This window comes from Hyperoodon ampullatus (assembly GCF_949752795.1).
Source record: "Hyperoodon ampullatus genome assembly, chromosome: 3".
NCBI lineage: Eukaryota > Metazoa > Chordata > Mammalia > Artiodactyla > Ziphiidae > Hyperoodon > Hyperoodon ampullatus.
Genome location: NC_136916.1, coordinates 81,377,422 through 81,391,153, shown reverse-complemented (window position 1 = coordinate 81,391,153; position 13,732 = coordinate 81,377,422). Strand labels below are relative to the sequence as shown.

At 45.0% G+C, this 13,732-nt stretch overlaps 1 protein-coding gene across 2 annotated transcripts in view; it reads left to right on the top strand.

The window, feature by feature from the left end:
* Positions 1-13,732, top strand: part of SLCO3A1 (solute carrier organic anion transporter family member 3A1) — a gene marked incomplete at its 3' end in the record, with an annotated part of 319,841 nt that overhangs the window by 265,565 nt on the left and 40,544 nt on the right. For both annotated transcript variants that reach the window (XM_079701025.1, XM_079701024.1), the window contains exon 5: positions 9,402-9,566. In XM_079701025.1, the coding sequence (XP_079557151.1) occupies positions 9,402-9,566 (165 nt within the window). The remainder of the gene's footprint in view (positions 1-9,401; positions 9,567-13,732) is intronic.

Genomic DNA, 13,732 nt, shown 5'->3' with positions numbered 1-13,732 from the left:
AGTGTCGATGGAGGATGTGCTGGGGGTTATATCCATGAATCAGTCATGATTCTCCATCTCAAGTTATTTCAGCAAAGCGCCTGAAATGAACATAGGTGAGAGCACCTAGCACGATGCCTGGCACACTGTGGATGCTCCTCGTGGTTTTGGAAGGAAGGGAGGAAGGAAGGAAGGAGGGAAGAAACTAGAAGACAGCATTTCCCAATGGGAGTTCCTTGGAACCTGAGTCCTCTGAGATGCTCAGAGAAAAACAAATCAATGATAACCAGGAGTAGTGGTTACATGACCAAATAAGTTGGGAAACCATATGTATACTATGATGCCCTTGGAGAGTCATAGAATATGTTTGTGTTAAAGGCTCTGAGAAGGCCAGCTCTGAGGCCAGCTGGCTGACTTTGCTTTAGTCTATATTTCTCAGACTTATGGGATCCCAGGACTCTTTTATTCATGCTAACTCTTCCGGCACTTATGAAGTGTTGCTATGATACAGGATAGAAGGTGGCGAGGATTATGGGAGGTTCAAAGGGATATAGTGAGGACCACAGAAGGAGAATTTGAAGACAGGTGCGTGAAGGGTGCATCATTTCAGCCTGATCTTGAAGGACGAGCAGGATTCCCATGGATGGAGGGGAGGGCAAAGGCTTCCGGGCTGGCATACCTGAGATGTGCATGGAAGAGAGACATCTGGTTTTGGGAAGAGGATTTAGGGAAGGTCATGATAGAAGGCAGGCTGGTCTCAGCTTCCACATCCAGCAGAGTTCCTGGGATCCAAAGCTGCCCAGTAAGTCTTTGGTAAAATTATGAATGAATTATTGAGGGCCTTCTCATTACCCTTCTAACGAGACTGGACTTTATTTTATGAGCCATTGTTTCCCAACTGGGGATTTGAGTCAGCATTGCATGTGGGCTTTCTTGAAACACACATATTCAGGGGCCGCATCCCTACAAATTATGATTCTCTGAGTCTGTGGTGGGGAAGGGGGATGGGAGAGAGGTGACCCAGGCATCTGGGTGTCTTTAAAGCTCCCCAGAAGATTCTAAGTGAGCTCCCAGTAGAAAACAAATGTCAGAGCTGGTGGGGGTCCCTTGAGGGGTCTCCACCAGGGGCTAATTTCTCTGCAGTTGCATATAAGATAAAATGGGGGAGGTGACCCACTGATGAAATAAGCTTGGGACAGTCTGTGACATGACTCTTGGAGGTTGACATTAGCATATTGAAGGCTCTGAGAAGACCTGCTGTAAACCCAGCACTTCCGGAAGTAGCATTAGGAAGCCTAGGTTTAGAGATGGGCACGTACGTCAGCTTGGGTGCTTGGCTTCACCGTTTCTTTTCTGGACATTGCTGTTTCTCTTTCCAGACTTCCCAGGAATGAATTCTCCCATCGTTAGCATTTTTGTGAATGTCAGACACAGTGAGCCTGGCCACCACTGAGGTGGGGTGCCCTGCTCCCAGAGAAGGTTCTAGGGGCTGGCGTGAAGTTATAAAAGTGGCCGTTCGCTTACAGGAGACTCTTGATTTCCTTAGTCATTTTCTGTCTGTGGCCAACATGGAAAGATGCAGTATTGGGGTCTGAATAAGAGCCTGCTGCTTCCCAAGCTCCTTCCTCCACCTCTAAAATATGTGGAGATCATGTTTCTGACTTCACACTGCTGATGCCAGGAAATGACTGGGATGACCCCTAGGCATGCCTCTGTGGACACTTAGTTCTTGCTTTAAACTGGCTGGTGGGCAACCACATTGCTCCTCCTTGGTGTGGCTGTAAGGAGGTGGTGACTTTTCAAGAATCAGTGGAATTGTTGGGCTCTGGGTTGTCCTAACCGATCCACACTCATCTGACACTTGGGTTTCGCTGTAGATGCTCGTTTCCTGTGCTGATGGCTTCTTGTTTGTTCTTTCAAACTGCGACCTTCTCCATCCAAGGGAGGTGTTACTGTCTGCCTATTACCTTACTGAAGATGGGCAGACAGAAGCCTGGTAGTTACTGCTTTCAAAGTTAGCCGTGAGAGGGTGCTAGAAGCTCCCCCTGGATGCCCCAGGCAGAGATTAGGGGATGGGCTCCTCTATAGTGATGAGGCCACAGGGGGCCCAAGGCTGCTGGTCTGGGGCCAAGTTCATGGTAGGCGCTTGCTTCTGGGAGGCACCACGGGCCTCCCCTCCCACTGGGATTTCCCCCACCCCTACATACTCAAGGGATGGTTTGGGCACCTCCAGAATCAGTGATGGAAATGACCGTATTGGCTAATTATTCTCACAGCCCATGAATCTGCGGAACATCATGGATGGTGTGATCATAAATTGGTCTCTGTTTCTACAGCTAATGTTCCTTAAGAGACTATGACAGTTACCTTTCAAGGCTATGCAATTCATTTGTTTCTTTATTGGATTCTTTAATCTACCTTGCACGTATTAAGCATCTGCTCTTACCAGGCGCAGTGCCCATGTCTGGGGATGGAGCTGCTCCACCTCCGCTCTACCTGAGAGCACCTGGCTCCTCCTATGAGACAGATGGGAGGACCCAGACAAGGGCATCCAGTGGGGTCGGTGGTGCCGGGATGACAGCCTGCCCTGGGCGTGTGGGAACCAACTTGGTGGCTGGTGAACATTCACGCTACCCCATGAAACTTCATTTTTCCCAGGATTCGCTCTACCTTGGCTTCACTCTTGTGCCTCCATGATGGTGTGTTTTTTGCACTCCATTATTTCTTCCTTCCTCTTTCTTTTTTTTTTTTTTTTGGTCATGACTTGAATACTGTTATTTATCTCACCCAGATCCCCCCACCTCTGTTCTCTTCTGGTCATGGGTCTCCTATGTTGGGAAGCACTTCATGGTGGCTCACCTTTTAGGAAAGTACTTTTCTGTTGATTCGAGGCCCCACCCAGAAACCTGAAGATTTAGAGATGAGTCCCAGAGTACAGGCAGAACTGAGTTCAAATCCACCCTCCTTCACTTCTCTGTTTTGCATTCTGGATGCGGACTGTTGGGTTTCAGCCTCTCAAGGGAGCCTTGGTTTCCTTGGGTCTAAAATGAGGATGGTAGGACCACCCCCTATTGTAATAGTTGTGAGAGTTAAAAATGAGAAACTTTGCCATAGTGCCCATCCAACACTGGTTGCGAGGCAGGCTTTGGTGGTCATTGTCATGATTCCTGAGCAGTTGCGTAGACTGGCTCCATCTTCCATCTTGGGAGATGTTAACCATGCTATATTGACAGCAGTGTTATTAAAGAGAAAGAAAGTCAAGGCCAACTTCAGTAGAGAGACTGAAGGCAGAGAGATCTGAGGGTCAAGAGGAGTATAACTGAGCCCCACATTGAGCACTTCCCAGAGTACCTCCAGTTCCCAGGAAGGGCAGTGGACAAGGACTTGTGCCTCCTGACCCCCTGACCTGCTGAACAGTCCCCTGCAGAAGGGGGTTCTTCTTGGAAAGCCCTTGGCTCCCAGGAGCTCAGTTCATCTGCTCCAGTCTCTTCCTCACTCTACTCATCACATCTGATCACATAGGCATTCCTGTAGGAAGCCTGATGTCCTCCTCCCAGCCCAAGGGCTCTCTCCCTAACATAGCCAAGGATTACTTCTATTATATTGATTACTATTAATCCTATCGGACTCTTTTTTACTGAAGTATAGTTGACTTACAATATTGTGTTAGTTTCAGATGTACGGAAAAGTGATTGTTATGCATATATATATATATATATATGTATATATATATTCTCTTTTTCTATTCTTTTCCATTATAGTATATTACAGGATATTGAATACAGTTCCCTGTGCTATACAGTAAATCTTTGCCATTAATCCCATCAGACTCTTACCTGTACTCTAGACTAGAAACCCTGGGCCACATGCTTTACATGCAGTGGGTCTCATTTCATGTTTGTGGCAATCCATGGGATGGAGTCATGTGCTCTGGTCATTCTTGAAGCCAGAATTCAAATCCCAATGACCTGGCTCCTCAGACCAGGTTCTTAGCCATTATTTTATACAGCCTTATTCAGTGAAACCTTTTCTGTGGTACAGGGCCCTTCTGTAGGCTCTCCAATCCTTTCTTTCATTCCTCTGTCCCCCTCCCTTCCTTTCCTACTTCTCTGCCTTCAAACGACATGGACTAAGCCCTTAGTCATGTCAGATCTGTTCATTTTCCCTAACCCCAGTGGGAATGTTTTATTATTCTTCATTCTAAGAATTAAGCCGCAGCTTGATTACCAGGGGCAGCCTGCATGCTTAGTCCTCAAGCCAACATCAGCACCCCTCAGAACCCAGACCAGAACAGCACAATGGTTATAAGCACATGGTGTGGCAGCAGGTGCCAGGGTGTGAGTTTCTGCTTTGCTTCCTTAACCATGGGGCCGCTGTCTGCCTCAGTCTTCTCATATGTAAATGGAGGATTTTAATCATCCCAGGAACACAAGTTTGTTGTGAGGATCGTGCGAGTGGATGTGTAAGCAGTTAGAATGGTACTTGGCACACAGGAAATGCTCTGTCAGGGTTAATCCTCACGACTTCTCTAAACCTGCCTTTCTTCCTCTTAGAGAACCCACAATTTTCCAAGAAACTCCATCCTACAGGACTGCCTTCCAAAAACTAGCAGTAGCAAACTTGTTTTCCCTGGAGATCACTCCCCTGCCACTCTTCCCAACTTTGTACCATTCCTCTAGTAGCATCACCATGCTCCTGATGAGAGGTGAAAAGGTTTCCCTAGCTGTGAGGCTGCATGGTACAAGCCCGCCTGCCTCCTACCCCAGCTCCCAACTTCTGAGGCTAAATCAGAAGGTGAGAAGCAAATAGCTCTGGGAGACTGTAGGTGTTTGGTAACCTGGTGTGGCCTTGGTTCACCAATTTCTATTTGTCTGGGCCACCTCATTAGCTACTGCCACCTTGGAAAGTTAGCATTTTATGGGCTTAACAATCCATTTGCATGAAAAAGCTTGGAACACTGGGATAGCCCTAGGATCAAGCTAATTAATACTCCTTTTCATATTGGGGCTTTGGAGGGTAGATTGAACCTTTGAAAAGGAATCTTCTTTGACAGTACTACAAGTCATTGCAATAAAACCCAGAATGGGGGGAAGAAACTGGGAGGAAAATAGCTGAACACAAGAGGAAGCTGTCATTTCTGGAGGCGAATCGGCTGGGTATAGGTGGAAAAAAGAAGGCTCTTCATGCAGATGAGGCCCACTGAGTCTTCCCTGGGCCTTCAGCCAGATAATTCTCAAACTTAATGATTTTCACATCTAATCCAAGGCAAAATTAGGCATTAGATATTAAAACAAAAGCAGGCAGCCTCCTATCTTGACAAGGAATCCTTCCAACTGAAATGGAATTATCTCTGGAATAATTAAAATGCTTGCTAAAGTATGAAAACGTTCCATTAGCTGGAGTTGCCTTTGTTGAAAAGTGCCCTCGTCATCCCCAAATAAACCACGATGGCCATCATCAAGGACAAGGAGGTACCGAGGCCCAAATAGTTAATGTGATCAAACTCAACTCCTCATTGGCATCATTTCTGAGCCAGAGAACATAGTTCCTACTTGGAGGATGCTGGTGGTGTCAGCTCAGCAGCAGTTTTATTTTCAAGCAAGTGTGGCTGTGGTGCTTTCTCCTACTGAAATCCCCAGATCTAAAGAGTCTGCACCGTAACAAAGAAAATGAAGCCTACAATAAAAGTATGGTACAGGATGGTTTTCCTAAAATGTCCCCAACGTGCTGTTTGTCAACAGTGTTTCCAAAGTTTAAATATCTTAATGCCAAAAGACTACAATGTTGGAACAACAGTGTTATTACCCACCAAAACATGAATAGCTGGGGGCTTTCAAATTCATTTATTACAAGAAGTGCTGTGGTCGCCCATGTAATCCATACCACTCTCTGTGAAGCTTGGTGTTTTGTGACATAATCAACCAGTCCCTTGTCACAGGTACATTACACCATCACAATGTGCCAAACACTATAGCAAATCAACCTTCACTTATTAGCAGTGATTTATGATGATGGAGTCTTAATATCCAAGGGTTTTTGTTTATGAAGACAAATACTTCATTACCTTTTGTTTATGCCCAATGTATTCATCTTCTATATTTGTCAAACAGTACACATTTTTGAACATTACACAGTCAACATTCTCTAAATATTTTTACAATACTTAATAATGTGAATTTAACAAAGAAAAATTTTCCAACATTTAAACATAGATTTTATTTATTTATTATTTATTTTTAAATTTATTACTTATTTTATTTATTTTATTTTTGGCTGCATTGTGTCTTCATTCCTGTGCGCGGGCTTTCTCTAGCTGTGGCAAGCGAGGGCTACTCCTTGTTGCGGTGTGCAGGCTTCTCATCACAGTGCCTTCTCTTGTTGCGGAGCACGGGCTCTAGGCGTGCGGGCTTCAGTAGTTGTGGCACATGGGCTTAGTTGCTCTGCAGCATGTGGGATCTTCCCGGACCAGGGCTCGAACCCATGTCCTCTGCATTGGCAGGCAGATTCTTAACCCCTACGCCACCAGGGAAGCCCCTAAACATAGATTTTAAGTGTAACCTCTTCTAGACAAATATTTGAGATGACATTTCTAAAAAAGTCAGATTATTATAAATGCTTGAAACCCTGTAAAAAATGAACAGAACACATGCATAAAGGCCAGTCCCTTGCAATAAAGCAGGTATAAATATATAAATACTATGGATTTAAAGTTGTTTTCTCACCATCTTTATTCTTATTCCTACCATTTTTAAAGTTTTTGTTTTATTTTGTGCATGTGTGCACCTGCATTTAATCCAAGAGTTACCTTCCTAAGATTTTAGTAGTTTAACGAGAAACCACCGTGGAACAGCTGAGGCCACCAGCTCTGGTTATTGTCTGGTTGTTTCTTGGTTGGGATACAGAATCAGATTGCTCAGCCCACAGTGATTCTGAGCCTCCAATCATCTGGCTCAGTCCATTTCCATAACTAAGTTCCTTTTAGTACGTCAAGTCCCTATCTTATATAGAGATTTTCATTTTTGAAACTTGATATCTTTCCCAGAAATGATAAATTTTATGTTGTGTGTATCTGCCAGTTCCTGACCCATTGTTCTGTTATTTTGATTTATTGAGCTTGTCTGTTAACATTATTAAAAACTTATGTATCTCCTATTATTATTTTATTCTAATTAGTTGGGCCATTTAGAGGTTTCATCTCCTAGGAAATGAGATTGAGCCTGCATAATTAGCTCTCTTCTTTAGGACAGCTGGCTAATTCATCACCTTGGAATGCAGTGTTAGACATTGCTCACCTGTTTATTTTGTATGACCATGGGCACTGATTGGTTTTTCCTAGACCTGGAATAGTACTTGCTTCATCTGGGACTCTGTTTTATCTTTTTCTATTTACACAGGTGGAAACAAGTACACCACATGCCAAATGTTCCACATTATTATGAGTACAGCAGAACAGAGATCCCCTAACTTGTCACTGGTACACCACTTTTACACATTTTTGCCTATTTCTTACCACCTGTACCGTTATTTACATAACTTTCTCTTTAAATAACTTTAAATCTACTTGTTTTAACCTAGCATCATCTTAAGCTATGGTAGCCATGAAATCATGCATTTGATGTATCAGTTTTATTTTAGTTAACTTTTTTTTTTTTTTTTACTAAGTGCACGTCAAAATAATGGCATAAGTATTGAAATGATGGGGTTCTCCTGATACCCCCAGACCCCTTGCATACTGCCAGGATATGTCATCACTCCATAGCTGAGGAGATCTGGTCAAAGACCATGTACAAAGGATTCTAATGGCTGGAAAGAGCCAAATAATGTGATTACATTCAAAGGATTTTAAGAAACCCAAATCTCTCATTTGTAAAGGCACCACATTAAAAGGAAATCTGACTGGTTTATGAAACCACCTACTTTAGGAAAAACAGAGTATAATAAAATAAGATTGAAATGCATCACCTCAACAAAACCTGCTTTGGCTCCATTGGTAATTAAAGCGGTACACAAGCCACAAAGCACGTTTGCCCACCATCAACTCTCATCTGAGCCCTGAGCATCAGGGCTGGGTGGGCAGCAGCTTCTAGGTTGCCTTGGGTGTTGAGGAAAGACCACCTGAGGAATAAGGAAGAGATGGAGCAAAGATCTGGGTTCAGAGCGTTTAATGGAGGGAAGAGCCCTGGTGCAAAGGGCTGGGTGGGGAGGACCAGGTGCAGGTGGGGCCGGAGCAGAGGGTGGATGGAGCGTGATCAGAAGTGTGATCAGATATAGCCAAGGGGCAGACTGTGGGCCATCGTACCAAGTGTGGATTTTGGCCATGTGGAGTTTTGAGTAGGAAACTTATTTGAGCTGATCCCATTGACTACTGCATAGGGGAGGATTATATTGGATCAAGAGTGAAAACCAAGACCCTAGTCTTCCCCAAGTGAAAGCTCATGGAAGCTTGGCCAGGCGAATGTGGTTGTGAGAAGGAAGGGGGGTGGGTGGGTAGAGGCTGGATTATATGTATTGTGTGTGTGTGTGTATGTGTGTATGCATATACATACACTATAATTTCATTTCTTTCTTGAAACTGTTAAGATGAAATATATTTTCTTAAAAGAATAGATACATGTATATGTATACCTGAATCACTTTGCTGTACACCTGAAACTAACACAACATTGTTGATCAACTATATTCCAATATAAAATTTAAAAAAAATAAGTTGCTGAAAAAAATGATTAAATATATTTTCTTAACACACACCATTATAAATATTCATCACAGGTATATTGATAATATATACTTAGATGTATTAATATAACATAATTAATACATTTATAATTATAATATGATTAAGTTATATTTTCCCTTTTGAGAAACAAACCCCAAACTCCTCTGTCTTTTTTTTTGGATGGAAATAACTTGTGATGGCTTATAAAATAGTGTTTCCAGTGTGCTGTTAAAAAAAAAAAAAAAGCATGGTCTAGTTTCTCCTGCTTTAGTAGTTGTCAGTTTAGTTGACAAAACATCAGCATAGGGCTTCCCTGGTGGCGCAGTGGTTGAGAGTCCGCCTGCCGATGCAGGGGACACGGGTTTGTGCCCCGGTCTGGGAGGATCCCACATGCCGCGGAGCGGCTGGGTCCGTGAGCCATGGCCGCTGAGCCTGTGCGTCCGGAGCCTGTGCTCCGCAACGGGAGAGGCCACAACAGTAAGAGGCCCACGTACCAAAAAAAAAAAAAAAAAAAAAAAAAAAATCAGCCTATATTTTGAAGCCAGAGTTTTCACAATTATGGCTGACTTAACAGGTTATAGGCTTTGGCCTGAGCAACCAGGTGACTCCTGATGCTGTTTACTGAGATGGGTCAAATTGGGGCCTTGGGGGCAGAAGGCCTGGGAGTGCAGTGTGTGACCTTTGTCCTCTGCTTCTCTCCCTGCAGTGATCCCGAAGGTCACAAAGCACCTGCTCTCAAACCCTGTGTTTACCTGCATCATCCTGGCCGCCTGCATGGAGATTGCAGTGGTGGCTGGCTTCGCTGCCTTCTTGGGGAAGTATCTGGAGCAGCAATTTAACCTCACCACCTCTTCTGCCAACCAGCTACTCGGTGAGTCTGTTTCTCAGCCTCCCAGGAGGGTGGAGAGAGACTGTCACTGCTTGTAATACTATAAGAATTGACTGAGACCAAACAGCCCAGACTGTGCTGCCCCTGCAGAAGCATATACATGTGGTCAGTGTGCAGAAGAATTTCAAAGTATTTTCTTGGAGTAAGATTTACTTGCCTGAGACAATTGCTAGAAGTACGTGATAATAAAGAGCTAAAATATAAAGTGTGCATAGGAAGCATTGTGACAGGCCAGGGAGTCTATAAATCGGTGTGAACTGGAGAATTGGGGGGGAGATGTGAGGAAGGAAGAGGGGAATCAAGATGGATCTTGAAAGTTTAGTAGGCTTTGGTCAAGAACATAAAAAAGCAAGAATATTCTTGGCAGCATAAAACCCACGGTCAGCAAATATAGAGGTTGGAAGCCATATGCTCCCCCCTATCCCTGTGCCCATGGCAGATGTAGTTAGTGGATCATGACACTCCTTCTCCCCAAGCTCAAGCGTGATCTTACCAGTCTTCTCAGCAGTAGACTACAGGAATCTGCTTCCAGTCCTTTGGAGCTGACATGCTAAAGAAAACCAGTTTGCCCTCATGAGAAGGAGCATTCCTTATATGCAGTAGGGAAAGTGGTCTCATGGCAGAGGAAGGAGAATGAAGGGTCGAGAATGACTTCCAGGTTTCTGGCTCAGACAAGGGGTGGTACCATTTGTGAAACCTGGAAATAGCAGAAAAGAATCAGATCTGTAGGGAAGGTTGTGAGTTCAGAGTTGAAGTTGCTGAGTGTGAGATGGCCATGGTATAGCTACATGATGTCCTGTGCATGGTTGAGGGCTGAAGAAGAAGATGTGGGTTGCATCAGTTTGTGCATGGTAGTTGAGGACACAGGAGTGGAATTTGCAGAAGGAAAATGTGCAGAATTAGAATAGAGGGGGTGAAACACTGCCCATAGGAAATACAGGAGGCCATAGAGAAGTTCAAGAAGCAACTCCTGAAAGAAATCCGTGGATCACGGGAGCCAAGGAAGAGATGATACCAAGAAGGAAGCTGTCAGCAGCATGAGTGCCCACGCGTGATGCGGCCTCACATGCCTCTGGTCCCTTCAACAACCAGGACATCTTTCAGCCTGTGTCAGGGCTGTGTTCGTGAAACGGCAGCAAGGGAGCAGCCCACAAGAGGGAAGGAATAGCCAGGGACTGCAGGACACTTTCCCGAGCTTAGCGGTGGAGGGACGGAGAGAATACATGGTGGGCAGTGTGTGTTGCAGTCAAGGGATTGGAGTAGTGACTGTGCTGTTGCTAAGAGACAGTTGCTATTGTGACAAGAAGGACTTGAGCAGGTGTCTAAGCAGAGGGGAAAGAACCAGCAGAGGCGATGTGCAGCAAAGAGAGGGAGTATGGTGCACAGCCTTTGACAGAAGAGCTCATCTGTTCTGAAAGTGCAGAGAAGGAGAGAGACACAAGGATGGCCCCTGAGAATGTGACAGGTCCGACCTGGCAGTCGAGAGGGCTCCAGCCCCGTGGAATTATCTTCTCTGTTAAGTAGAAGTAGATCATGTCCTGAGAGAGATGGGCGAGGTGATACTTTCTGATCTTCTCCTTAGCATTTCCTTCACAAAATGGCCAATAAACCCATGTAAAGGTGCTGACCCATCATAAGTCGTCAGGAAAACACATAATGAACACCACAATGAAATACTAGTCCATGTCTGCCAGACTGATAGTACCAAGTGTTGCTGAGGATGTGGAGCCACTGGAACTCTCATACACTGCTGGTGGGAGTGCACAATGGTACAAGGGCTTTGGAAAACTGTTTGGCAGTACCATGCAAGCTAAAAGCATATGCTTACGCTGGGATCCAAGCATTCCACTTCTGGGCATAAATCCAACAGAAATGAGTGTTTAGGTCCACTCATTTATATATGCGTAGGTAACAGTATCCAAAACAGTTTTATACATAATAGCCCCAAACTGGAAACAACCCAAATATCTATCGATACTAGAATGGGTAAATAAATTATAGAATATTCATACAGTGAACTGTCATACAGAATGAGAAAGCAAGAGCTTGTATACATGCCTCAATGTGGATGGATCTGACAGAGTTGAAAGACGTCAGACACAAAAGAGTACATATTTATGAGTTAAAAAGAAGAAAAGTTAATTAAAGTGATAGAGGCCAGAATGATAGTTACCCTTGAGGGTGGAGGGAATAGGGGCACCAGGGAGCCCCTGGGGCTGCTGGAAATGTTTTAACACAGGGGTGTATAAAGGGGCAAAAATTCATCAGTGTTCCCTTAAGCTTATGCACTTCACAGGACATAAGGTATCAAGTTAAAAAAAATTAAAACCCTACCAGCAATGATGTGGCCAGATCCCAGCGCCTCTCCCTGGGAAAGCCTTGTGTTTTTCTTTTTTACTAATAACTCTCTTCTGTCCACTATTTTATAAGTATTTCTTCCAAGAGGTATTAGCAAGATGCAGTCAGCCCTTTAGTACCTGTCTGACAGAGATAGGGTAAAATGTGTCTCTCTATAATTAAAGTTATAACTTCTTCATTATACCTACAGTCTCTCAGGTTTTGCCCTCCAGCACCCAAAGAGTTTATCTCTCACTTCCTGATTTCTTTGCAGCAGCTCCTTACATTTTGATTACATTTGCTTCAAAGTTGGGGCTATGTTCTATTTCAGGACAGATTTCCAAAGTTTTCTATCAACAAACAAATCAGTAGTCTTCAGGGCAGAAGGTCAAAAACAATTTCACCTTCCTGCGCCTGTTTCTGTCCCAGGGACTCTGTCTGTTAGAGCACTTGCACAGGGAGACCCTCTCTCGCCATGTGGAGAAGCAGCCTGGTGGCCCATCTGTCGGTCCGTCCATCCGGCTGGCAGCCCAGGCAGGCAGGACACGTGCCCTCTCCCTGTGCCCTGACCATAGCATCAGTCTATTAGCATGGACTCTGGAAGGCTGGCTGCAGGAGGGGCTGGCAGGGGGCCTTTAGGGGACAGAGAGAGGCAGCAGAAGCGTAAGGCAAGGCTCGTGTCCAAAAATGCTTCATCAGTAGCCCCCCGCAGACCTAGGGGATGGACCCCTGCAGTCATCCTGGGCCATCAGCGCTGTCTCTGGGCCACCCACGAAGTCATCAGCAGATGGGGCAGAGTTCAGAAAAGAGCAACACAGATGATTAAGGGCTGATGGCATTGATTTATGCGTGAAGATAAAAAGGACTCAATCTGCATAGGTTAAGTTAATGAGGATGGAGCTTGGGGGAAGTTCTGATAACTGCCCGCATGCTAAGGCTGCACACACGTCAGGGAGAGAGAGGGAAGGCTGATGATGGCTTGCAGAAAAGGTGCCGAAAGCCTGTTATTGCCATAGTTACCATCATCACCAGGGGCCGCTCCCTGCTGCCTCTGATGGAAAATGGAACAAAATGCAACCTGCTCTCTGGGCGTGGGCGCTGGTCATCAGTATTCACTCACACAAATCCCATCTGCTCGCTGTTCCATTCATCTTGAAAATAATCCCCAAGCGCGCATTCTGTGCTGGGCACCGTGCTAGGCACAGGGAGCAGGGACTGAACAGGATGGAACGGTTCTTGTCCTCGGGGAAGCTGCATTTTAGGAGGGGGAGAGAGAACAAGAAACAAGAAAACCAGAAATACCTGAGGCAGCTTCAGATACTGGGGAGAGCCATGCAAACAATAAAACAGGGCAAGAAACAGTAGGAAATCCCAAATGGGCTGCAGGACCACTCTAGATGGGGTGGTCTGGGAAGGCCTCTGTGATGAGCATAGGGCCCAGCCAAGTAAAGATAGAGGGTAAGAATGTCCTAGAACAGGAAACAGCAAGTGCAGAGACTGGGGGCTTGAATGGATTTGGCCTATTCCAGGGAGACAGAAGAGGAGGATTGGGCATAGTTGGGGGAGTGGTATGGCATGGGGTATAGACAGGCAAATAGGGGCGAGGTCCTGAGGATCATCTATACCAGGACAAGAGAGAACCAAGCACAGATCATCCAAGAGCATCAAAGAATACAGAGATACTATGTTTTTCAAAAAGTGCGACTTGTGCTATTTCCTTTGCAGAGCTCAGCCTCCCTGATTGTTTTTCTCACCCGAATATTAAAATTAATTTGCATTCCTTTAGCACATACCAGCTGATTGATGTAGTC